The 27080-nt window shown below is 47.0% G+C and overlaps 1 protein-coding gene across 2 annotated transcripts in view; it reads left to right on the forward strand.

Moving 5' to 3' along the window:
• LOC144799656 (zinc finger protein 10-like) overlaps positions 1-27080 on the forward strand; it is a 292331-nt gene that overhangs the window by 102176 nt on the left and 163075 nt on the right. Inside the window, exons 3-5 of one of the 2 annotated variants that reach the window (XM_078671110.1) lie at positions 9413-9505; positions 20054-20128; positions 26857-26955. In XM_078671110.1, coding sequence (XP_078527236.1) covers positions 9413-9505; positions 20054-20128; positions 26857-26955 — 267 coding nt within the window. The remainder of the gene's footprint in view (positions 1-9412; positions 9506-20053; positions 20129-26856; positions 26956-27080) is intronic. The other variant, XM_078671112.1, reaches the window with a different exon arrangement.

Consider the following 27080-nt stretch of genomic DNA (forward strand, 5'->3'; position numbering starts at 1 on the left):
TGATCTAGTCAGGAATCTGAGCTCCCTGTCAGCCTCCTCCCTAAACTCCACCATCAATTGTAAGTGTTTAAGTTCCCTCACCTCTGTGTGTTGTCGAAGTTGTTCCGCCTCTAGTGTCGCTATGTCGCGTTCAATCCGAGAGAGAGTCGCTCGTACAGCGCGCAGCACTCCAGTATGCTTAGCGATGCACACTCCCCTGATGGTTGCCTTAAATCCCTCCCAGAAGACAGCCCAGGTGTCAACTGTGCCCGTGTTGAGTTTGAAATATTCTTCAATGGCGCCCCTGATTTCCTCCGTGAAAACCGGATCCGACAAAGCCTACCCAGGGAAGCGCCACTGTCTTTCATACCCACCCGCCCGAGGGACCCGCAATCTTAGCACTTTAGGAGAGTGGTCTGACAGGGTACGTGGGAGTGTAAGGAGATCTTCAACCCACCCAACCACCTCCGGGGACATAAGCCAATAGTCGATTCTGGTCCATGTGTCATGGAACCCAGAGTAGTGAGTATAAGCCGGTGCAGAGGCGTGAAACTGTGCCTCGATGTCCACGAGGGAAAAGTGTGAGCATATGTCTCGCAAAACGGAGCGTGAGTGAGGTCTGGTGTCCGGGGTAGTCGCGGTGCTGTCTCTTGATAGATTAAGTAGTAGATAAAAATCACCACCAAGTAGTAACAAACCTGGCTCCGAATGTAGCAAGTGTATCTGTAAGTCGCTGAAAAAAGTAGGGGTGTCAGTGTTAGGGCCATAAATACCGGCAAGCGTGATCTTGTGGCCCAGGTGGGTCCCCAAGATGATAACATATCTGCCATCCTTGTCGATGGCTGAGTGAGCAAGCACAAAAGGTATCCGTTTGTGTATACAAATAGCCACCCCCCTGGAATATCTGGTATAGTGGGAGAAGAAGCGGTGTGTACCCCAACTCCTGGGACCTGTGAAGCAGCATCTGTAGTCAAATGAGTTTCTTGCAGAAAGACTATGTCGATCCTATGCCTAGTAATATAATTAAACACTTGCTTACACTTCCTAGCGTCGTTCAGTCCCCTTACATTCCAGGACATCAACGATAGTTCCGAGGGGCCCAACTGCAACCCTAACCTGGCCATGAGTGGCGGGCGAGGGTAAGTGACCTATGACATGAGCAGCTCAATACAACAAATGGAATTTCGAAGACTTCGTGACACATCCGAGAAGAACAAAACCAAACAAACCCCCTTTCCCACCCCCCACCCAACCTCTCACAAACCCCAAAGAGGAATACCCAACCCAATGCGGCGGTAAAATGGCACCTTACGAGCAGAACAAGCATAATGTAAACTGATCCCACCGCAACAATGAAAGTAACAAATTCCCCAAATAGGAGGGCAAACGCCATAGGGGGTGGCAACGCCTCATCCTACGGGCAAAACCAAGGTCGAAATTTCCTAGTGACCAATCTAGTGGGTCCTTAGACAGTGCGCCAATCGTCCAGGCCACAAAAGCAGATTCATGTGCGAGAGTTCAATTGTCAGCCATGTCCTGAGCTCGTGAACAGTTCCACGCTGTGTTGAGAGTCGCCCTGTGACGGTGACTGAGCCCTGGAGCTGCCCGCAGTCTGGGTATCTCTGTATTTATACGAATGACAGAACTCTTGCACCTCCGTCGGGTTGTCAAATATGCGGGCTCTGCCGGCTACCTCCACTTTGAGGCGCTCAGGGTAAAGCATACCATATTTAAGGCCTAAATTGCGCAGAGTAGCTTTAACCCCAGTCTATTTCCGGCGCGCTTCTTGTACCAGAACGGTGAAGTCCGGGTAGAATGATAGTGAGTCGCCCTGCCATCTTATCTCTCCTTTCTCCCGAGCCGCACGGAGGGCTGCATCACGGTCCCTGAAGTTCATGATCCTGGCGATGATGGGACGTGGCGGCAGTCCTAGTTTCGGCCGAGGTCCCAGAGACCGGTGGGCCAGCTCCACCACAAATCCTGGAGTAAATTGATCCCTGCCAAACAGTTCTATAAGAAGCTTTTCCACAAAGACGTCCATCCGGCCAGTTTGGGTCGATTCCGCCACACCTAATATGCGAACGTTATTGCGTCGTCCGCGCGCCTCTAAGTCCTCGTTCTTTATGGCTACCTCCTTCAGAATCTTCTCAACGCGTTCAAGGCGTTTCAGTGTTTTGGCGCCAGCATCGTCGATATCCGAAATGCGAGATTCGGCAACATCCAGTCGGCGATCATGCGCTTGTACTTTGGAGCCCATGTCAGCTAGTTTTTGTTCCAAAGTGTCAAATATATTATCTAGAGACTTGAACCCAGCCCTCATCTCGGACATCATGGCTGCGACCAGTGTAGTGGTGTTATCCTGGAGAGGGGGAGGCATGGCGTCCAATGTGGAGCCAGTGGCAGTGTCCGCATTTAGCAGTGAGGTCTTGTCGAAGCTAAGTTTTCGCTGGTTGGGGTCTCTTTTCCCCATGGCGGCCGGCGTCCCGTCCGTTGTGGGCAGCAAACAGTAATCCAGGGGCAGGGTGACCTCTATGGCCGTGATAGAGCGGTTCAGAAGGGAAGCGCAGCACGCTATGAGCAGGCCGCCTCAGACAAAGATATGGAGGTTAATCAGACCAGGGCTCAGTGGTATCAAGGGCAGCCTGCATGCAAGGAGTGGTTCCTCTGATGCTTCGCTACTGGCAACAATAAATGCGCCGCATCTAGGCGCCAGGACACTCCGGGTGACTCTGGCGTGACTCTCCGTCAAGATGGCCGACCAGGGCTGCAGATATGGTGCCTCGTATCCAGTCGTCTCCGCATTCCACGCAACCGGTAGTTACAGGGGGGGGCCACCAAGGGAAGGTGGGGCCGCTCGACCACACAGCAGTTCAGGCCCCCGGGGCGCCCACGCGTCCCCCCGCGGCACCCGGGTCAGATCGCTCCTCGAGCCCAGCCCGGGGCAGCCGTCACTCGAGTCCCCGAGTCTCCGTCCCACTATCAAGGCCCGAAGGCTGCCGTGAGCCCCGGAGTCCCGGAGTCGGTGCGGACAAACCCCCAGGCCGGACCACAACAAGCAAGCCCAAGCCCCCGGCACCCCAAGCGGTCGCGGGCAGACAGGCGATTCGCCCCCGGTGCAGAACTCACTAGCAAGCCAGGCACAGGGAGAGCGGACGCCAGTGGGGTGGTGATCCCGCTCCTCCGCCAGACGAACCCTTCCGGTGCCTCTTCGAGCCCAAAACCGGTGTCGGATGGCAGCGGAACACCGCAAGTGCAGGATGGAGCTGGATAGCGGGGTCAAAACCGCCTCAGCACCTCAGGATGGTGGGATTTGGCCGCCCGGACGGCGGAGCTTCAGACGAAAGCGGCCATCTTGGTCGCCTCCGTGGCCACGCCCCCCTTTGTTCATGTTCGGCCCAGGCTGGTAACTTTCCACTCTGGGCGTGGTTGGAAGTTCTTGGGAAGAATCATTACATGTTGCAGACTGTTGGGGGGCCAGTCCCTCGGCAGACATCTTAGGGTGCAGGTCAGATTGCAGAGTATTGCTAATAAAACATGTTTGTATTCTCTACTGTCAGACCAACACTTCATTCTTGGAAGGCATAGCAGGTTTTTGTAAGTAACCCGGGCGGCCCCTAAGGGCCACTTCCTTCACGATCAAACTGCCGGACAGGTGGGAGAGGTTCTTTATCTAGGGAAAACTATGCACTGGCACAAGCAGTTAGCAAAGGGTATTTTTCAGAATAGGTAAGGACTAGTTTCAAACCTCACACAAAATGGAGTCTGAAAAAGAAAATGGCGCAGCGAATGCTAATTTATACATGGCATTACGAGAGCATCAACAAGCATTATCTAACAAACCCTCCTTTTAGCATAAGCTAAAGACGTTTTCTGTTATGCAAAAACTGCACATATTCGGGTCAACTGTATCATCATCAGAAGTGGATAGAGCCTCAAAATTAGAAATGGAATCATGGTGAAGCTATGGACACACTTTACTTTCAACATCAGAAATTGGGACAGCAAGGAGGGATGAGACCTCAGATATTCCCTCATCTATATTCACAAGACCTACGATATCAACTTGGAGCATCATAGCAGCGTTGGTAACATGGGCTGATATTTTCTGTTTGGGTGTTAAAACAGTGGCACAATAGGAACAACAAGGGGAAGGCATTGAATGAGAATACAACAGAATATTAATACTGCTGTAACTTATTTCCTTGAGGATCCAACCCCAATTACCCAAAAGAGACCAACTCCAGTTTCCACGTCCATCCCCTTGATGTTCTCAATGATGTACATAATGTGTTGTGATGAAGTTTTTTCAAAATTCTCTATGCCAACAACATACTGGTCGCCAATTATTGTGCATTCTCCACCACTCTTTGCAAAGATAAAATCCTCTGCATATCTAGTCTGTTCTGAATTCAATGCATGCTTTCTAACTGAGTAGTAATGTCTATCAAGGCTGCCACTGTAGTATTGGATAGAATCTGTAACTTAAATCCAAAATATTCTTTGGCTTTTTCACCCCTGGCCATGGCAGTACCACCCAGTGTAAAGATGGAGGAAAGGATGTATCCAAATGTGATACCGTTACTATAGCTGTTCACTTCCAAGTCTGTTACCCCGTCACAAAAATCTTTTGTTCGAGTCCTTTTTACCCATCTTGTTTTAGGTTGAGCATATTTACATGGAACACCCAAGGGCAGTACCATTCCGAGAGACACATCATCGGTATCATTATAGACATTGCAATAAGTTCCATTAGACTGAAAGAAAAATCCTGGATGTGCATTTATCGGCCCCTCATAATTTACTGCAGCATATCTGGAATTCATTCCTGAAGTGCTTGAATCTTTTTTTTATTCAGAGAAAGGATGTTTTTATACAGTATTGTCCCTGAACTATTGATGTATAAAAAGTATCTGTACTGTTCACTATGGGGCAACAGGCAGGGTATTACCCAACCTCTTGGGGGTACTGTCAACTCCTTGTAATGCCAACTCACTAGTGTTATATTCTGTGCTTCCATTTCAAAATGATCACAATATGTATTGCTGTCACAACCCAGATAACCCTTACCTTGTGGTTTTTGATGATAACACCACAAAACCCCCAGCTGACCCTGCTATAACCCCTATGACCTTAGCTGAATTTAGTAAGACCATCTCAGTCAGGGAAGTACGTATGCTCATACTCCATTCAGCAGCAGGCAAGGGAGCTGACTTGGATGGGGTGCCATTTGATTTTTAACCATAACTTGGGTTTCTGTGCCCGCTGCTCACAAAGGTTTTTAGTTCTATAAGCGAGGGAACTATCGAGTCACGGAAGCAGTCAGTCACAGTTCCCATTTATAATAAGGGAGATAAGCAAGCCCCCAAAAACCTATCAGACGATTGCACTGCTTGACTCATCTGGGAAAATCTTTGGTAGGGTTCTCCTGGGAAAGCTGGAAAGTATGGGCGAATGAAAAGTCCTTCTTCAGAAAAGCGCAATATGAGTTCGGCCCAGGAGTTGTTAGCGCTGAGCAAACTCTGAATCTTTCCCTAATTTTGGGTAAATATGTCAAAGCCAGGAGAGGCGCAATACATATGCCTTTCATGGACCGTTCCTGTGTCTTTGACCTAGGGGACAAAAACAAACTGTGGGACATTAGGAGAGGCAGGTGTGGACTTATCTCTATTGAGTGTGCTAAAAAAGTCTCCACCAAGGCACAAACATGAGAAGATGTACACATTATAACAGATTCTTTTCAATTTGAAATGCCATCTGGTCTTACAGTAAATGGTAGCAGTCTGTGATCAGATCGGCAACAATTTGCTGAAAACACAACAGAGGCTAGGCAGTATTAAGGTAGTGGTCTTGTTCTAAGTTTTTTTCTTAGACATATGAGCAGCAGCCACCAGCCAGATTGCTCATGAAATAAGCAGTCAGTTTTGACAAGTCAAACTTTAGAATCCAAGACGTGCCAGCTCTGCATTTCATACTTTTGAGGCTGATGAATTTAGTACCGTTAAAATAAGTAAATATAACTCCTCCTGGTAGCAGTCCCTAAAAAAGCTATTATCGCGGTTGGCCTTTTTACACAGACACCCTGTTGATGTTAGCAAAGTTAGCAATACATTGAAAGTTCCCTGCATGGCTCGCCAGGGTTTCCCATTTTCCTAGACTCAGACTGTCCCTTAATATGTTAAACTTGCAAACGTTTACATTATTGCAGAGGGAAAGATGTGTGGGCGCATTTCAGAAAAAAAAAAAAATCACCACCCCCCTTTTGTACCGCTTTTGGCCCCCATAAGTGTGTCAGGGTATGCTCAGACGTGAGTCCCTTGCTCACTTTGCCACAGGATTCAAGCAAGCCGGGCTGAAGACGGCTGGAATGCCAGAAACCGGTCCTCGGAAGCTTGTTTCCGGTCCAGGGAAGACATGGCTTGGCAGTTCGGGCTGGACTGTTCCCATGAGGCACAGGGTCAGACTGATTTGCATATAGCCGTGTCAGAACTGGGGTGGCAGAGTGGGCTAAAGAACGGTGATGGATTAAACCCAAATCTTTTGACTGGGTGTGAGTGTTTGATTGATTCAGATGCTCCGTCCATCACCACCCCCCTTTTGTACCGCTTTTGGCCGCCATAAGTGTGGCAGGGTATGCTCAGACGTGAGTCCCTTGCTCACTTTGCCACTGGATTCAAGCAAGCCGGGCTGAAGACGGCTTGAATGCCAGAAACCGGTCCTCGAAAGCTTGTTTCCGGTCCAGGGAAGACATGGCTTGGCAGTTCGGGCTGGACTGTTCCCATGAGGCACAGGGTCAGACTGATTTGCATATAGCCATGTCAGAACTGGGGTGGCAGAGTGGGCTAAAGAACGGTGATGGATTAAACCCAGATCTTTTGACTGGGTGTTAGTGTTTGATTGATTCAGATGCTCCGTCCATCACCACCCCCTTTTGTACCGCATTTCAGAAAGCGTATGAAATTCTTGATCCTTTCCTAACCATATCTGTCCTGGTGTGAGTACTGAAACCACTTTACCTTTTGTCTCAGGTTAATGACTTGAGACTGAAGGTTCTGCTGCTTTCAACATCATCAAGAATATATGTCTCCTGCAGCACCTCTGAAGCCTCAGCAAGCAAGGAGCAGCACTCATGTTTTTTGCATTCCAGTCTTCTGAAAGCTGAAAGCTTCTTCGAAACGTGTACAATGGAGCACAATGTATGACTTTTCCATCTCATTCTTCCAAGTCAACTGTTACTGTCAACTCCCGACAAAAGCTATATATTCTTACAAAGTTTGGTTGCTTGATGTTTTTAATGGATGCTGATTACACCCGGATCATCTGAAGATTGAAGTAGAATTGGGTCACATTCTTTGGCTCCTGTATATAAATACTGATTATCACTCTGTACACTGCATCATCTGTGTTCAGAAAATTCTTCTCAAGGTACAGAAGTCAAATATGCTGGTCCTATGTCCATCTGGAACATAATCTGGGGCCAGCACTGACACCACCCTAAACAATTTGAGCAAAAAAGAGGTATGAGAAATAGAGGTTGTAGTGTACACATAGAGATATAGTTATTACCATATAGTTACAAGTTGTGTTACTAGGGACTATATACCTACCGCTCTACCATAGCCTTTGTTGTTGCAGCGATCGGGGCTGGGTTACTCCTAAGCATGCTCTAAACAATGGGTAAATGCTCCTATGGGCCAACCCTACTTTTTCAGTAGTTCCTGTTTGCCTTGCAGCAAGCATGCCCACAATATACCATGTGCCAAGGCATTTTCAAGACAGCAAAAGTGTTCGGCAACACTACAGTTGTGCTGTAAGGGATAGGTGTATGTGTTTGGGAAGTATATACTATGGTAATCCTAGTGTCCTCATACATATAACACTAGAATCCAGTTTGTAGCAGGTATTTTACCCACAAACACCTAGAGACAGAAGTTTACTAGGACAAAGTTGAGACCTTTAGCAACTTGACTGGATACACAAAAATTGTCTTGGCATCCTGTTCTCTCCATTACAATGTGCCCCAAGTGTTATATGTGAATCCAGAGTCGGATCTCTGATAGGCCAAAAACAGGGTCCTTCAGACACAAGAATTGTATTGGCATCCTTTTCCATCTCTTACGAGTGTACCCCTAGTGTTTACATGTGCCTCGACAGACCTGTCAAGCAGGGTTTGACACTGTGCTGTGAAAAGGAAACCCAGAGCCCCAACCCTGCATATTCTGAGGATTTCCGAGGAGTCACCTCTGCTTATTCAGGGCAGCCTACTGTTTGCTCCTGGAAGGCATTTCAAACCTTTTTCACACGTATTCCAGGCTAATCCGTGGCTGAGCAACTCCTGTATCACCAATGCAGATTAGCCTCCTGGAACGTCAACCAGTGAAAAGGTTGCGTTCTTAAAGTTATGTTTTCTTGATATTTATTTAAAATTCGACTTCACCATGAAATTGGATTTTTAAGAATAGTTGTTTCATTATTTTTGTAGCTGGTTCCATTCCAGAAATGCAATACTAGTATTTTTATCTGTACTCTGGTTTTCTACATAGGACAGCTGGACCTGCCACAATGCAAATAGCTTTTTGGGTTTTATCACTGTGTGGACATGGCCAAATTCATGTTTTAAAGGGGAGTCTTCTCCTTTCAAAAAGGATTACTTTGACAGGTTGGGCTGCTGGTTTCAAAGTGCAGCAGTCAGTCTACAATGGTAGACCTGAAACCATATTTGCACTAACACTGCAGTGAAGGGTGCAACAGATACTGCAGTCCACTAGTGGCATTTAACTTCCAGGCCCTGGGTACTCCTTGTATCATGTACTAGGTACTTAAAGGTAAGTTAATTATACCAATTAGGAATATTCCAATTCAATCATGTTTGCATGGAGAGCACAGGCACCTTACTACTGGTTAACAGGGGTAAGGTCCACAGTGTTCTAAATTCAGCAAAAAATATTGGGTCCAGCAAAAGATGAAAAATCTGGACTGACCACGAAGAAAAGGGGAATTTTCTACTGTTGCCTGTAGAAAATTACCAGTACCAGTATCTCTGTTTTGCTTAACTCCTTGGAGTCTACACTTACCTATATACCAGCACCTCTGTCTATACCTTTCTACCCATGCCTAGAACTCAGGACCTCCGCGATTACCTACACCTTTGAACCTGTACCTCTGCCTAAACACTTATACCTCTCCCATTACCTATATGCTAGTACTGCTTTCACTTGGTACTCGTGCACTATTTTTCCTGATCTGTTAATTATTCAAATAATTTGAGGAGACTGGTTTTCTTCATTTTGCAAATTTACCATATTGCAGTTTATTAGCAAGTGATTGTTGGGTCATTGTGAACATGTTTTTTCTTCAAATTGAGTTTATGCTTATTCTAGAACTTACTCAAGGAACTAAGTAAATAATTTGAAAAAATGCTACTTGTTTTTTACAGGACCCCTTATTGCCACAACTGTCTTTTCACTAAGAGCTAAAGAGAAGCAGGAGCCATATCTCTCAGCTAACCTGAAGTCACAACAAATACATGGTAATAATTTTAATAAAGTGAGATGCCCTCGAGCTGTGAATTTGACATCAATGCTTGCTTTATCTTCTCACAGACATCACAAATCCCATGCCCATGCAACACATAGGCATGCCTTTGTGCATAAACAAAATATTTTCTTTAGTGTGCATAGTGACTTGAATTTGGAAGCAAATATGTAGAGATATACCCCAGGAAAACCTCAAGATTTTTGATTTCAATTATATTGTTTCTTGTACTCCAGGTAGCTGTGAATTGATCTCAGTGGGGTGACACGCACTGACCTAAAACAGCCTCATTCTAAAAACAGTGTCTCTAATTTTTGTGAAAAATCAGTGGCCACTCTGTGATAGGCTATCATAATGTCTTTTCTCACTTGTTACCTGGCCTGAAGTTAGGGGTGGCGGGTCAAAATCACCCTTAAACAATCCTCAACCTCACAAATCACTTAATTCGAACTGTATTTACACATCATAAAAGTTCATAAATATATAATTAATAAATGTTCAGAATAATAATATAATGTTCTATTAGAAACGATCATAAAAACAATTTAAATACTTATAATGTATTTCGGAATATTGCACAGTCTCATGGTCTTTAAAGAAAGGCATAAAAAGTATGCAACGCAGTAACAAACAAAATGGTCAGACGGCATTTTCAAAAAGGACATTCCTTGACGACATTGTCTAAATTTATATTCACGCATATTTGGCGTATAAGTCTTATAAGCATATAAGTCTTTTACGATGTTCTAGGTAAAGCTTGCAAGAGAAAAAAATATGTATGTTGGATTGAGAAGACACCCATCATATGAGCAAAGTGGTAAAGCTTGAATAGAAAAAATACCTGATGGGTGTCCCAACATACAGTGAATAAGGTTTAGCCTAAACCTCAATAATGTAAAACTATGACATGAGTTTGTCACAGCCGTCAGGTATGTAACTTGCCCCTCATTAGGTAACATTCCCTTGAGATAAGCTTGTACCATATATTTAGTACTGTTCATTCCATTTCTTATTTCTGTCATATGATTTAAAAAGCAAGCTTTAATTGCATATTTTGAGATGTTCAGGCAGGTACTTGGTGATTCAAAGATAGTTTCTAAACCTAAGAAAATCAATTTTTTTTTTATTTTTATTTTTTATTATTTATTTATTGACGTAAGAAAGTTGATTGCACTGTTCATCGCATATAAAGATATACATAGGAGTCGCCTACAACCTCAACGGGCCGGCTACATATATTCGCGACAGATGGTGGAGGTTGAACACAGCCCATCAGCCGACATCCAACGGACCGGCGGCGTATTATCAGAAAATCCATTAGCTGTTAACAGTGTCATATTTGCCTATATGTTCGATAGTATTCTTACATTTTCACAGTTTTTTTTAAACTTAACAAAACTAAAAATAACAACATATTCCCCAACCTACGAATCCCTATCGCCAATAATATTCTGTATCACAGCATCCTTCCTCCTTAGTGCCCATACTAAATAGTAGTACGCTCTAATTGCACCTTCTGATGATTATATCACTCAGTGTCTGCTTCCGAGTCTGACGCGCCATGATTTAGTAAATATGTGCGTAGAAACCCCCAATAGTCTCTCGGTCTAGATCCAATCGGCAACTCCTCTTCGTATGTATTGAGTGTGTCACGACAATACACCATATCCTCAATCCAGTGCTTCACCTCCGGTATTCTCCTGCTGTTCCAATGGAGGGATACCCTTCTTTTGGCTAACAGTAGCGCAACTACACAGAATCTGCGTTTCAAAGCTCTGAGCTGTGGAACAATACCCAGCAAACAGGCCTTAACATCACAAACCACAGTAAATCCGAGCATTTCAGTTAAAACCTGCACGACCTGTTCCCAGTAACCTGCTACTTTGCGACAGTGCCAAGCTAGATGCATGAAGTCCGCATCATCTTGACGACATCTGCAACATTTTGAGTCGTCCCTCAAACCATATTTATATAGTCGCTGGGGCGTATGATACACTTGATGTAGATATTTGTAATGTATGATTTTCAGATTACCATTAGGTGTCAACATGCCAGTAAGCATACAAGCGGATTCCCATTCACCGTCCGTTAGATGTTCCGCCAGTCCAGAGTTCCACTTATCCCTAGCCTTGTCGGTGTTGCCCCCCATAGCTCCCTGTATGCTCGTGTACAGTTTAGACACTAGGTGTGATGCTGTGGGTGCGGTGAGGAGCAGTTGCAGGGGTTCCAGTGTCTTTGGTTCTTCTGGATGTGTGGGGTAATGTTCCCGAAGTGCTCTCTGTAGTCGGTAGTAATTAAAGCTAAAGAGCAGGGATGGGTTGCTGATGTAGTGCAATTCGTCCAGGGTCTGGAATTTACCATCTATATACAGATCCCCCAGCGTGTCTAAGCCAGCCCTCTTAAGCAGGTCCATACCCATCTTTTCCTGAGTGACCGAAAGTGCCGGGTGATGTGCCAGTGGAAGCCCTGGTGCATATAGTGGTAAGCTGTGTGCCGCCTTCCCCATCAATCTCCAAGCCTCCGTGGTCGCATTTACTGGATTGATGTCGCGCTCATGCAGTCTAGGACGTTGATGTGTCAGTATGCTAGACAGAGGAATCGGATCCGCATCACCCGCTTCCACAGCCACATGCGTCAAAAAGGGTATATCGTGGTGCCAGAAATGCGCGAATTGCGCTTGAGCGCATAAGTAGTATAGGTAGAAGTCTGGGACCTTAAATCCCCCCTTAGCATATGGTAGTGTCATGGTGCGCATTTTCATCCTCACCTGTTTGCCTGCCCAAAGCAAATTAAGAACCAACGTATTGATACTACGGAACACTGCAGCTGGGGGTTTGATCGGGATATTATTGAATAAGTATAGGAACTTCGGTAGAAGTACCATTTTTATGATCGCGGCTCTATCTGCCAAGGATAAGGGAAGTCTGTTCCATCGTTTAATTTTATCTTCTAGGGTCGCTATGGTACACCCGTAATTCGTCCGTATGACCAATTCCGGGTCTCTGTGGAACCACACACCCAAATATTTTGTCGGCTCCTCTTGCCATTCCAGTGGGTAGTCTAACTGCGTCGGGCGCGTGCTGTCCGTCAGCGACAGGATAAGGGATTTATCCCAATTTATCTGCAGACCGGACTTCTGACCAAATTTTATGTATTCCCGTAAGAGCGGATTCAAATGCTGTTCAGGGTTTTTTACATATAGCACCATGTCGTCCGCATAAAGCGAAATATGAATTGGACGGGAGGGCATTTGAAGTGCAGAGTAGTGATGGTGTTGACGGATTTTACAAGCTAGTGGCTCCAGAATCAATGCAAATAACATCGGGGAGAGTGGGCAACCCTGCCGAGTGCCCCGGCCTATGTGAATCGGTTCCGAAATGTACTTGTTCACTCTGATGCGTGCAGTTAAGTCAGTGTACAACATTGATATCCAACCCAGAAAAATCATCGGGAATCCCATACGCACCAACACAGCCTGAATAAAGGGCCAACCAATAGTGTCAAATGCCTTTGCGGCGTCAAGCAACACAGCCACAGCCTTTGTTTCAGGAGCCAGGTAATGTGCCAGTGCAAACAATGTGCGGGTGTTGTGTGTGGTGGCTCTATCAGGGATGAATCCGGACTGGTCGGGCCTTATTAACATGGGCATAAGAGGTTTTAGTCTATCAGCTAGCAGACTAGCTATTATTTTCGTGTCTACGTTTAATAACGAAAGAGGGCGGTATGAATCACATCTGTCCTCTTTTTTGCCCGGTTTCAGCAGTGTGACAAGCAATGCCTCTCTCAGGGACGCTGGCAGTGTCTGGGCTTCATGAGCTGCCCCGTATAGCCGCACCAAATGCGGGGCAAGTAAGTCAGCATATGTCTTATAAAATTCTGTTACGAAGCCATCCGGCCCAGGTGCCTTGTTATTTGGTAAGCGCCGGATGGTGTCTGTGACTTCTTCCACCGTTACCGTACGTTCTAAGTATTGCCTATGTCCATCCGCTAGCCATGCTAGTTCAATATCTTCCATGTACGCCAGTAAGTCAGCCTGAGAGGGTGACGGGCGCGCCTCGTACAGAGTGCCGTATGTGCGCATGAATTCAGTCAGTATCCCTTTCACATCAGTGATCACCTCCCCTGAATCAGTACAGATGGATTTAATATTTTGTGGGGGTTTACCTGAGCATATTTTAGCAGCCAGTTCCCTGCCCGGTCTGCCCCCCTCACCATGTCTTCTAGCAGTCGCCCGTCTAGACACATATTGAAGCTCGTCCAGTGCGTATTTATTATGTTCCGTTAGCAGTGCTTGAATGTCCCCCAGTACCTTCGTATCGCCCGTCTGGGTGTATGTCTGTTCCAGTCCTTGAATGGTGCGTTCTCGTGTGTGTAATTGTTGTCGAATATCTTTGAGGATACCTGAGGATGTACTAATACAGACTCCCCTGATGGTAGCTTTAAAGGCCTCCCATAGTAAGCCCGGGTCCTCCGTCGATGGGCCATTTATGTCGAAGTATTCAACTATCGCTTTATGTATGGTGTCACTATATATCTGGTCTCGCAGTGCAGTGGCATTGAATCGCCATGTAAATGGTGGTGGGTCATAGTGCGGAATGGTTATGTCCAGCAGCACCGGGTTGTGGTCGGACAGTGTGCGTGGTAAGTGTTTGATATCTGTAACCCACGATAGTACTTCCCGTGTACCTAGCCAGTAGTCCAGCCTGGACCAGCTGTTGTTTGCCGCGTTAACATGTGTCGCCGCTGCCGCCCCTGGGTTACGTATCCTCCACATATCTACCATATGAAGGTCTTCCATTGCGTCCTGCAGCATCATCCTGGCCTTCCCGTGTTGTTCTGCTGTGTGTGCTGCCCTGTCTATCATGTCCTGAAGTGTGACATTGAAGTCACCCCCCCACAACATGTGATCCACCTGGAGATCAGCTACAGTGTGCCACACATTGCTGAAGAAGCCCGGGTCATCCACATTGGGACCATATGTATTAACTAAGAGAATCTTTTGCCGTCTAATTGTGCCTGCCATGATCACGCTTCTCCCATCAGTATCCCTGTGTATGTGAGTGATCTCAAAATTCGTCCCTTTCTTTATCAATATGCTCACCCCCCTAGAGTAAGATGAGTAGCTCGAGTGGGTGACGGATTCTGCCTATTTAGCGCCCAATGTGGATGTGCCATCTCGGGCCAAATGCGTTTCCTGTAAGAAAACAATGTTAACATTTAACCGATCAAAATATGCAAACAATCGCCTAATCTTTTTCGGGTTGCCCAGACCTCGCACATTCCAAGTGAGGAATTTCAACACACTATATTTCGCCATTACTCTCGCTAGTGATATTGGAGTTCAAACACAATTTTCGCTCAAGGAGTAGTAATCGTGTTAGGCGCATCTCAGCCACTGTGCAATTAATTGTACTGCGCCATATCCATAACAGTGCAGAGTGACGGAATTTAAAACCTGCGCGGCTGTGTACGGTCAAGGAGATCGCCATGCTTCTCAGATACAGATTACGTAGCTCGGTAGTCTCAGATTTCCCCTCCCTCCCACCTCCCACTTTAGCACCCAAACTTTGCCAAAGCCATCCCCTAATAAACAGTAACCTCATACGAAAACTCAGTTTGGGGCGCACCCGCCTGGGGGTGTCACCAGGGTCACACAACTCCATCCACAAAGTGGATGTGGATGGACGCTTACAACGTCAGTAATGTAAATTGCATAGTAATTCACCTCTCCCTCTCCCGCCATCTAGAAACTTGAGTAGTAGTAAATCATAACCAGAGCGTCAAACTCCATCACTGCCCATGCCTTTAGTCCGGCAACAGTACGACCTTGCGCCCGTTTAGTTGGGTCGACCCGAGGGCCCACCACTGTATGTCCTCCTGAGACCTGTACAACAGCTAGTGACGCATACCATACCCCCGATCCCAGTGGTTAGCCACATACCCTCCGGAAATGTCTGGCCCAGCGAGTACTCACTGCTTGGACGTTCATCGCAGGTCTTACCGCAGTAATCAACAGTTCGATTGGCGTGTTCCCGCAGGCGTCCATTTTGTCTAAAGTGAGTCTGGCACCAATTCAGTTCGACCTGGCGCAACTTCTCATCACCTCTCCACAGTGGAAGAACCATTTCAGCCTCAAAGTTTTCCAGGGACAACATGTAGATATCGCCACGCTACTCGTCAGTCTACATCGCTCGTCGGTTCTGCCCTTTCCTGCGCTTTTCGACGTCTCACATGGTGCTTGATGAAGTCGTGTGCCGCCTGCACTGTCTGCAGAATGACAGGTTTATCCACGTTCGTAATTTTAAGTTTCGCGGGGTACAGCATCGCATAATCAAGACCCAGATCCCTCAACTTCTTCTTCACTGGAGCGAACTCTTTACGTGCCAGTTGTACCGCCATTGTGTGATCAGGATAGAACTCCAGAGTATTCCCCTGATGCGTGACTTTGCCCATTTCTCTAGCAAGCCGTAGCACAGTGTCTCTGTCTCTGTAATTGAGCACACGGGCAATTATCATTCGTGGAGTGGCCCCTGACTTCGGTACAGGTGCCAGTGAGCGGTGAGCCCGTTCGATCAGAAACATCGGGGATAGTTTGTCGACTCCGAATATGTCTTTCAGGAGTAGTTTGATATAGGTTTCCATTCTCCCGGTGTTGGTGGATTCCGGCAGGCCCGATATTCGAAGGTTGTTCCGCCTGGACCTGGCTTCCTGGTCCTCCACCTTAGCGCGCAGGGTCTCTACCGTCTTCTCCCCTAAGAAAATCAAGTTATTTTTAACATACAGTAACCAAGGGATCCTTTGTGCATGTTCCAGTGCGAGGCAGTCCACCATGAACTGCTGAGTTAGGTTAACAAAATTTCTTCTCCAGATGGAATGCCACAGAAGGATTGGAGCCAAGGATATCTGATCTGATATGTAGGGAACTTTCAGTTCAAGATGGCAATTAATAATTAGAGAAACATTTTGGGAGATCCACCAGTTTCTTCCAGAAAGTATCTTCTATGGATTGCAATGCTGCATCATTAGTATGTCCCCACACACCAGCTCTATATGTGGCTACTGTAGCGGACTTGGCTAAATATACTTTTTTTTACAATGTCTAGGGGTTTCATGCCTAGGTTTTTGGTAAAAGAAAATAGAGCACCAATACTTTTTTCTGGCATTAAGCCCCTATTTCTCACCATGTGGGACCATGATAGCATTCTTGCGAATGTTTTTGTCTGAGCCATTCTCCGACCTACTATATAAAAAGATGGCACTTTCTTCACCTTAAGCCCAGCCACTAGAATAAAAGATTTTGATTCATTAGTTTGTAGATTTAATTTTGAATAACATTTGCAGATGTATCTAAAAGATTCTGAAGCCCCAGGCCAGTAAGTGTTATTAGGACCACATCATCTGCGTCGAGGAATATGGGGATGCTGGCTTCATTCATCTATGGGACGTCCAGGGTTGAATCTAGCAGGGGAGCATCTACTCCGCTAGTGTAAAATGAAAAAAGAAAAGGGCCAAGAACACACCTCTGTCGAACCACCCTATTCATAGAAACCACCTGGTACACTCTCCCTGCCGCAGCCTTAGATTATAGCTGTCTAATAACAGAGATATTAGCCTCATCAATCCCCATCTCTTTCATAATTCTCCACAGGTGATGGTGAGCAACGCAGTCAAAAGCTGCTGATAGGTCCATTGATAGGTCCATAAAAGCCAGGCAGAGCTTGCCTTGTTTAGCTTGTGTATACTTTGCAATGAGCAAGCTCAGATTTAAGCACTGGTCCTGGGTACCTTTTCTCTCCTTAAAACCATATTGGGTTGGGATCAAAACATTGTTAATAGTCGCCGATTCCTCTAATCTATTCAATAGAACCCACCACTAAGTTTAGCCGTACTATCTAGGAGTGAAATTGGCCTATAGTTTTTTGGCTCAGATTTGTCGCCCTTTTTAAATATCGAAGGAAGCATATGAGAAATTGTTGGGACTTCGATCTCTAGAATTGAAAATATAAGAAAGTCTTCGTTTTGACATAGTGGCTATCCCCAAATCGATTTTAATAACGAACCACTCTTTGATGCTCTTGGTGGATAATGATACAACACCGACGACGCTAATTTTGAAAATCAATACATGATTTTATCAACGCTGCTGTAGAGGTTGACTTGAGGTCACATATACCATCAACAGCAGATACAGACTTTTGCATAAGCCCTGAAAACGTCCCAAGAGGGATGAAACGCGTTGGCAAGCAATTGTGCGGTGTTTTTAAAAGAACAAATGATTCTCAATAAAAGGACTTTGTCTAACTACTATCAAGACACATGATTCTGTGATACATTTTTTCTGGGAAGCTATTCTGTTTTCAATACATTGTGTTATTGCTTATATGTCATATATTAGGATAATCACATAACACGAATATTTATTTCTCTTGGGTGCAGGGTCAATTTGTAGCTGTATATGATTATAATACCTTAATCAGCTTCATCCCAATTATTTTCAGGGAGACAAATGCAAGTGGTCCCAGGGCCTGGCTTACAACCCCCCGCCTTCCAAAAAAGTAACAGTGGGGAACCACGGGCAATGGCCAATGGGTCAAGGGAGCCACGGGTCGAAAAAGTTTGGTAACCACTGCCTTAGGTAGTACGCTTAGAAGTTTGCAAACCATAAAGTGTGATTTAAGGTTTATTACGACACAGTACCCCCTGATTGTTTTATCTGAATTTCCCACCCTTCTCGCCATTAAAATGCTGGTAAAGGCTTCTGACACCCCGTGTGTTTGTTAATCCAATGGCAAGCTTTTAAAACTAGTTGGTCAGTTGATTCCTTTTCCAAACCTTTTAACTCTGGAGTATTGGCCAGAATGATCACATAGGGGCACACTCCTGGCGGCAAGTCTAGTCTCAAATGGGAATTACACCTGGACTGTTCTTCTTGGACTTTCCAGTCTGTGTTGTGAATGCCTGTCTGCCTTGGTGGTTGATTAGAAGAGCCCGGATTCCATGATAATCTCTGTGTTGGTGCTTGCTCAAATGAAGTAGTGACAAGGGGAGGAGGTGGACAAGTAATAGGCTGTTGTTGCAGTTGGAACGGCCTTAATGATTCCATCGACCGCTAGTGTAAGTTTGGACTCTCGTGGGGACCCATGTTCTTAAGCGAGCTCCCAACTCTTGTCTATTTTGGATATTGTGTTACAAAAATTATTCAGTGTACACTGATCAGGCCCTGCCGCGTCAATGTCATTGTGGGAGATTAAATTGGGAACCAGGCCAGTGGTTGCTTTCACTGATAGGCTTCCCCTTGCAGAGTAAAAGAGGCAAAACTTCCTCTATTTTGGTTAGTCTTTCTATAAAGGGCTGCAACAGGTTGGCAATTGTCTGTTCGACTCTATGGAGCATTCCCTCCTGGTCTAATGAAATAGCCAGGGTAGGATCCGTATCTATGATTGTACCTTTGCTTTCTCTTCCTCCCATTTTTCTTCTTGGTAGGCTGTTCTGTAGGGAAACAAGTAACTCTAGTTGATCGAATAGGGAGTTTAGTCAAGCCTTTGGGGCGGGTAGTGATTAAATTAGCAGCTGGGGTATCAGTGATGGTTACAGATTGGTTCCCAGAAAGATTCTCAATAGTAGATCGCACCGATGGAAGACAGTGCTCCCCCAAAGAGAGCCTGCGCTCAGTACTTTCAATCTCTTTGTCCAGGGCATCAGATGCCCTTCACAGAAAAGAATCCAAAGTATTAGTGGTCACTCCTCAACGCTCTGCTGGGTTGATCTTCCATTTTCCCATCTTCACTCACGATGAACAGCTGCCGTTGGACAGGCCTGGGCTCCAGTGGGCGTGGATGGGCCTGCCCTTGGCCCAGGCTCATCTTGAGCGCAGGTGGCGTCATGCTTATATCTGTGTGTGAGGATCCTTGGGGTTGGTGGCTGTTGTAGTCTCAAGAGCACAGAGTATGGAGAATCTGGTTAATTTTTAAAGGTTTAACTTTTTCATTTGGAGAGGAAGGTGTTTCAAAACTGCAAAATAAAATGTTTCTATAACATCAATAATCCAAATATAATATGAAAGTAATTTGTAAATAGCATTGTTGGTACATTCTTGCAGAATGACAAGCTGGGTTGGTCCTACTGAGTTCCAGAACTTGTGCCTTGCATGTATCAAAAATACCTTTGTAACAGAAGCATAAACCCATTGAGCTGTCATACTAGCCTTGAATATTTTATTACATTCATGTGCTTGCCTACACCTGGCACCCAGATGTGGCCTTTCAGTATTGATACCTTAGTCATCTCCCACTTCAACATTGTTTACGTTACCCTTTGAGATACAGTTATAAAATGTTCCTAAGCTAAAATAATAAAGTGCTGTGAAGTGGCTGCTATTCTAAAATGATTCATGTTGTGCAAAACACCTGAAGAAATTACACAAAAATGCCAGGTCATCGTTTGTGAATAATACATTACTTTAAAACTTTAAATAGTAAATATCTAAATCGATGTATTTTCTTAAAATGTTAATTTGTTAATATTTACCTTTCATTGAGGAAAGATGAGGTGTCCGTTCCAATTTACATTGATCATCTTGGTCAGGAAGTGAAAAAAAGCGTTATTGGACCCAGCTCAGGTACGTTACAGTATCTTTTGAATTCCCCTACATACCATTTACACGTACTCTTAGGTTCGAGGCATGTGGGCTGCTAAATTCATATCTTAGCATTAGATCGCCGCCTAGTGTTGGGCTCGGATGATCGCACATTGTTGTCCTGGAAGAGTCTTCGAAGTATCCTGAGATAGGTGGCTCCTCCCCTGGACTACAGTGCGCATGGGCATCGGCTCCATCCCCAGATTGTTTTTTTCCGCCATTGGGTTCGGATGTGGTCTCGACGTCTTACTGTCGGAACCAAGAAAAACTAACTTTTAGCGGCCAAAAGGCCTCGATTTTCTTGCGTCGGTATTGTCTGCGCACGGTCTCGAGTCTTCCGTCTCTTGGAGCCGGAATAAGCGGAGTTTTCTTCGCTCTCGGAACTTTGAGGCCTTCTCATCGCGACACGACTGCAAACCTTTTCGGACATGGAGCGGAGCCCGTTTAAGTACTGCCCGCTCTGTGGGTCCAAGTACCCACACATCGATCTACACCCCGTGTGTAACAAATGCCTTTCGCCTGACCACGACGACGGCAAGTGCAAGTTGTGTGCACAGTTCCGCTCCAAGAAGACTCTCAAGCTTCGGCGCGCGATGCGCATGGAAGCTAAACAAGCGGCCCCGGATCCGGAGAACATCTTCGGCGACCAAGACGAAGAGGACCAGGGTCATCATCTCCAAATCTCCCCACCCGAGACGGAGGTCGAGGCGGATCCGGGAGACGACGACGGAGTCGCGGGTCAAGGCCTTGAATACGTCGACGAGGTAGGAGACGACGATGAGATTTATGGGGCCGCGGCGGATAGCTCAGGGGACGAGCTCTGCCCCGAAGGTTACGAGGATACCGACCGGGACACGGGATCGCCTGTCGGCCTTACCCAAGACCCGTTGCCGCAAGCCACAGCCCCGCCTTCGGGCCCGGCCACGGACTTACTTGCTGGGCAGACTGTTTCGAAACCCAAACCGAAACCATCGGGATCGACGACACCTAAAATGGCCGACCCGAAAACGAAACCGAAAGTTAAGGACTCGAGTGTCCCTAAGATGGCTACCGTGCCGGTGAAAACGACGGTGCCCGCTACCCCATCGACTCCGTCGACCTCCGGTCCGCAAAAGTCGAAGAAGTCCGTCGATTCCGATGCTGCGAAATCGAAACCGACGCCAGAGGAGGGGTCCTCCAAGAAAGATGGTCGGCACGGGTCAGCGGCTACGACGCCGTCCAAACCCGCCAAAGTCGACTCCAAGGAGGCTACGCAGGCACACGGAAAGAAGTCTGTGCCCCGAACACAGGAATCGGAGGCGGTAAAGACAGGATCCGCGCCCAAAGCGCACAAGGCCCACAAGGACGTCGGATCCGAGGGGAAAATCAGACCATCCTCGTCAGCGCCGACACAAACTGTGAGTGAGGCGTCCCCCATAGCCGAATCACTGAAAAGAATCAGGGAGAAGGCCTTTGCCCCGTCGGCTCCGATACCATCGCCGCGAAAAGACACTCCAGCGAAGCCGTCTGGGAAACTTCTCTTTATTTTGCCGCCGAAGGAGGCGCCAAAAGCATTTTCAACCAAATCGGCACCGAAACAGGTGATTTCTTCACCGACTGGCCCACTTCCACGTCAGGTACTCGAATCCGAGGACGATTCGGAGCATTTCATCGACGCTGACACAGGCAAACTGACCCTCTATAAGAGGAAAATCACTTCGGAGCCAGTGGACCCCTATGTCATCCCACTAAAGAAGAAGAGGGTGCCCCTTGACGCCTCAGGCCTCACGGAACCAATCCAGCCTCCTCCAAGACGGAGCCCTACTCCCTCCCCAGAACACTCTGCGGGTGAGGGGTATGATGAGGACGAGCAGTACAATTTCCCAATCAATGAACCTGATGTGCAACCGGATTCATATGATGACACTGGTGACCAGAACACCCAAGGTGCGGGGCAGGACCCGCAGCCTTTTAATGCACGGGCATCCCCGACTGAGGATTCAGCAGGTTTTCATGCACTACTCGAAAGGGCGGCAGCCAATCATGATGTGGACATGCATGCCGACCCGGTTGAGGAAGACTTCCTTTTCGACACTTTTTCAGTCTCTGAAAGGACAGTAAAGACACTGCCTATGCTTAAAGGAGTCCTCAAGCATGCTGGGGACATATTTAAGGAGCCTACGAGAGCGAGAGTGGTCAACCCTCGCATTGAAAAAAAGTACAGACCTGCACCTGCAGACCCCGCATACATTCGGGGACAATTGCCACTGGACTCTCTTGTGGTCGCCAATGCCAGGAAACGTGCCAACTCCCAGACTACGGGTGAAGCTCCTCCCCCGGATAAGGAATCCAAAGTGCTAGAGGCAGGGGGCAAAAGAGTAGCTGCACAGGCATCAAACTTTTGGCGCATCGCCAATACACAGGCGCTCTTGGCGCGTTACGATAGGGCGCACTACGACACCCTAGAACAGATTGTACAACACCTGCCTCCACAGTTCCAAGAGGGCACCAAACTGCTTATTGAGGAAGGAAAGCTAATCTCAAACGCAGCCATCAAGTGTGCACTTGACGCTGCGGACACAGCTGCTAGAGCTATCAACACTAGCGTTATGCTGAGACGACAAGCGTGGCTCCGCATCTCAGGGTTTAAACCGGATATTCAGACAACGATTCTTAATCAGCCAGTCAATCCTGATAGTCTGTTTGGTCCGGATGTTGACACCACCCTAGAGAAAATAAAGAAAGACACAGAAACTGCTAAGTCTATGGGGGCCCTACAGTCACAACAGTTTTGTGGCAGCAATTTTCGTCGCTCAGGTGCACGTGGAGTCACCAGAGGACAAATGGGTCAACAATCCCAGTTCTCAAAAGGTGGGGCACAATCCTCGTTCACTAAAGAGAACAAGGGAGGTTACAGGAATAACAGCAACAGAGGTCGCGGCAGAGGAAACAACAGCTCCCGCACCTCTACTCCAAGCAAACAGTGACTCTCTGTCACTGACCCCCGACCACCTAACACCTGTCGGGGGGAGACTGCAGCAGTTCCTGCCCGTCTGGAGACACATCACCACAGACAGGTGGGTGCGACAACTAGTCCAGTATGGTTATTGCCTAGAGTTGAAGTCCACTCCACCCAACATCCCGCCAAGGCAACGGCCTATGTCCGCAGAGCACTTGCTCTTATTGCAGCAGGAAGTAGTGGTGATGCTGCAAAAGGGAGCAATCGAGCTCGTGCCGGTGGGGGAGGAAGGCACGGGGGTATATTCCCTGTACTTCCTTATTCCAAAGAAGGACGGATCTCTCAGGCCCATTCTAGATCTACGTCCCCTCAACCTGTACATACTATCAGAACATTTCCACATGCTTACACTGCAACAGATTCTTCCCTTGCTAAACCAGGGAGACTTCTTAGCAACCTTAGATCTCAAGGATGCTTATTTCCACATTCCACTACACCCGTCACACAGGAAATACCTCAGGTTCACTATTCAAGGCAGGCACTACCAGTTCAAAGTCCTACCCTTCGGAGTCACAACAGCCCCAAGGGTGTTCACCAAGTGTCTGGCGACAGTAGCGGCGCACCTCAGGAGGCAGAACATCCATGTCTACCCCTACCTAGACGACTGGCTCGTGCAAGCCAAGTCAGAGCAACAGTGCGCCGCAGACATGTCGACTACAATTCACCTTCTTCACGATCTGGGTTTCTCCCTGAACTACCCAAAATCGCATCTTCAGCCGGCGCATGTCCGGCAGTTCCTAGGTGCAACGATCAACACCCTGACGGCCATGGCTCAGCCAAACCAAGTCAGGATAGACAGCATGCAGGCTCTGATCCAAAAGTTCAGGCCACAACACTCGCTTCCAGCGAGAGTGTTCATGCAGTTGATAGGCATGATGGCCTCCTGCATCTTCATAGTCCCTCACGCACGGCTACATATGCGCCCGCTCCAGGAGTGCTTAGCGAATCAGTGGACACAGGCTCGTGGGCAATTGACAGACCTAGTGTTGGTTACCAGTCGGGCATACGACTCTCTGCATTGGTGGACTCCACACAACCTTTGCAAGGGCCGACTGTTCCAAGAGCCCGTGCCGCAGATTGTCCTGACAACGGACGCATCTCTCCAGGGATGGGGAGCTCATGTGCTCACTTACACAGTGCAGGGACTATGGACGACGCAGCAACAGAAGATGCACATCAACTATCTGGAACTGATGGCAATCTTCATGGCGCTCAAGTCCTTCATTGTACATCTGTGCAACAAAGTCGTGCTAGTCCGGACGGACAACATGACCGCGATGTACTACATTCAAAAGCAGGGAGGCACCCACTCGCCACAGCTGTCTCATCTGGCTCAGAGCATGTGGAAGTGGGCCATTCAGAGGAACATTTTCCTCATGGCAGAACACCTCCCAGGAAAGGACAATCAGATGGCGGATCTGCTCAGCAGATACAGCCATCAAATGCACGAGTGGGAGATACACCCATCTGTTCTCCACCCGTACTTCCAGCAGTGGGGTCATCCGGAGATAGACCTGTTTGCCACAAAAGAGAACGCAAAATGCCAACTCTTTGCCGCCAGGTTCCCTCACCCACAGTCGCAGGGGAATGCGATATGGATGAACTGGTCAGGCAAATTTGCGTACGCTTTTCCGCCAGCCCCTCTAATACCGCTGGTCGCAAGAAAGCTAAGGCAGCACGAGATGACTCTCATCCTAGTTGCTCCAACGTGGGCGCGCCAGGCTTGGTACACCACGTTCCTCGAACTCTCAGTGGTGCCGCATCAAAGACTGCGCCTCACGCCCAGTCTTTTGACGCAGAACCATGGAGACATTCAGCATCCAGATCCGCAACAGCTCAACCTGGCGATCTGGCTCCTGAAGTCCTAGAGTTTGGATACCTTAACCTACCTCCGGAGTGCATGAACATCATCAAGGAGGCGAGGAAACCAACTACTAGAGCATGCTATGCTGCAAAGTGGAAGCGTTTTGTCATTTACTGTACAGCCAATGACATCAACCCGCTAGATGCATCTATCCCCAACATCATCTGCTATCTGTTGCATCTTTACAAGTGCAATCTAGCGTACACTTCCATTCGGATACATCTATCCGCCATAGCGGCTTATCTCCAGAACAGGCAGCACCTCTCTGTCTTCAGAGTGCCTGCCATTAAAGCCTTCCTTGAAGGTCTGAAACGAATCATTCCCCCAAGAACACCGCCAGCTCCGGTGTGGAACCTCAATGTCGTTCTCACCAGACTGATGGGACCGCCATTTGAGCCACTGCACTCGTGTGAACTCCAGTTCCTTACGTGGAAAGTAGCTTTCCTTGTAGCTATTACGTCTCTGAGGCGTGTCAGTGAGCTGCAGGCGCTCACAATCCAAGAGCCATTCATTCAAATTCATCCAAATAGGGTAGTGCTACGCACTAACCCCAAATTCCTTCCGAAGGTGGTGTCACAGTTTCATCTAAACCAAACTATTGACTTACCAGCATTCTTTCAAAACCCGCAAACGGTGGCGGAAAGAATGCTCCATACCTTAGATGTACGGAGGGCGTTGATGTACTACATAGACAGAACACAACCCTTTAGAAAAACAAAACAACTCTTTGTTGCCTTCGCACCACAACACAAAGGCAACCCGATTTCCAAGGCAGGGATAGCCAGATGGATTGTTAAGTGCATCCAGATATGTTATCAAAAAGCCAAGCGCACTTTAACAATACCCCCCAGAGCGCACTCCACACGCAAACTGGGGGCATCCATGGCTTTCCTGGGGAACATTCCTTTAGAGGATATTTGCAGAGCAGCCACGTGGGTTACACCACATACCTTTACAAAACACTACTGTGTTGATGTGCATTCCAAGCAGCAAGCTGCTGTAGGACAGGCTGTTCTGAAGACACTTTTTCAGGTTTCTGCAGCTGGCACGGGCAACCGCCGCTGATGGAGGGACTGCTATGTATTCTATGCTAAGATATGAATTTAGCAGCCCACATGCCTCGAACTGAATATGCTACTTACCAGTATGCATCTGTTCTTGGCATGTAGGGCTGCTAACATTCATATTGCCCGCCCTCCTCCCCGGTGCCTGTCGCAGCTGCAGATATACTATTGTATTTATTCATTAGCATGGACATCCTTTACACTTTTCACTCCATCTTCTGCCACAATGGCGAAAAACAATCTGGGGATGGAGCCGATGCCCATGCGCACTGTAGTCCAGGGGAGGAGCCACCTATCTCAGGATACTTCGAAGACTCTTCCAGGACAACAATGTGCGATCATCCGAGCCCAACACTAGGCGGCGATCTAATGCTAAGATATGAATGTTAGCAGCCCTACATGCCAAGAACAGATGCATACTGGTAAGTAGCATATTCATTACAAGGAGGTGAAGGGAGGCTCTGTACCATCCCTGTTTCATTCTGATTCGTTAGGACTTGCAATAGGGACATTGTTAGTTGCACATACATGTGTGTCATTTTCGCATATTGCGGTTTGCATTTTTGCACTTTCATTGCCTGCCATTTAGTGCATGCAATGCGTTGCCTGTTCACAAACCTTTTTATATCTGTCCAGAAATCGCCTCTTTCCGTCCAAACTCAGGTTAAGGGTGTGATAGGAATGTACCATTAACTGCCTCTGATCCTACTATGTTTTTGTCCATTTATTTCGGTTTCCATGATGACTATTCATTAATGTCACACGATTTATTTTTATATGACAGACCAAGAAATTATTTCAATTCTTGTAAAAGATGAGGAAGAGGCATACTGCATGGATTATCGTGACCGCAAGAAAAAAGAGAGCTTGAATAGACTGACAGGTGAGATATCAATTGCTTCTCTTTAGAAGATATAAAGGTTTACCAGATTCTTCTGTTCACCTATGAAAACAGAGATATCATGCTGGTTCCATAATTTTTATGAGATGTGATGTCCTTGTTAGTCG

Source organism: Lissotriton helveticus, chromosome 12 (genome assembly GCF_964261635.1).
Source record: "Lissotriton helveticus chromosome 12, aLisHel1.1, whole genome shotgun sequence".
Taxonomy (NCBI): domain Eukaryota; kingdom Metazoa; phylum Chordata; class Amphibia; order Caudata; family Salamandridae; genus Lissotriton; species Lissotriton helveticus.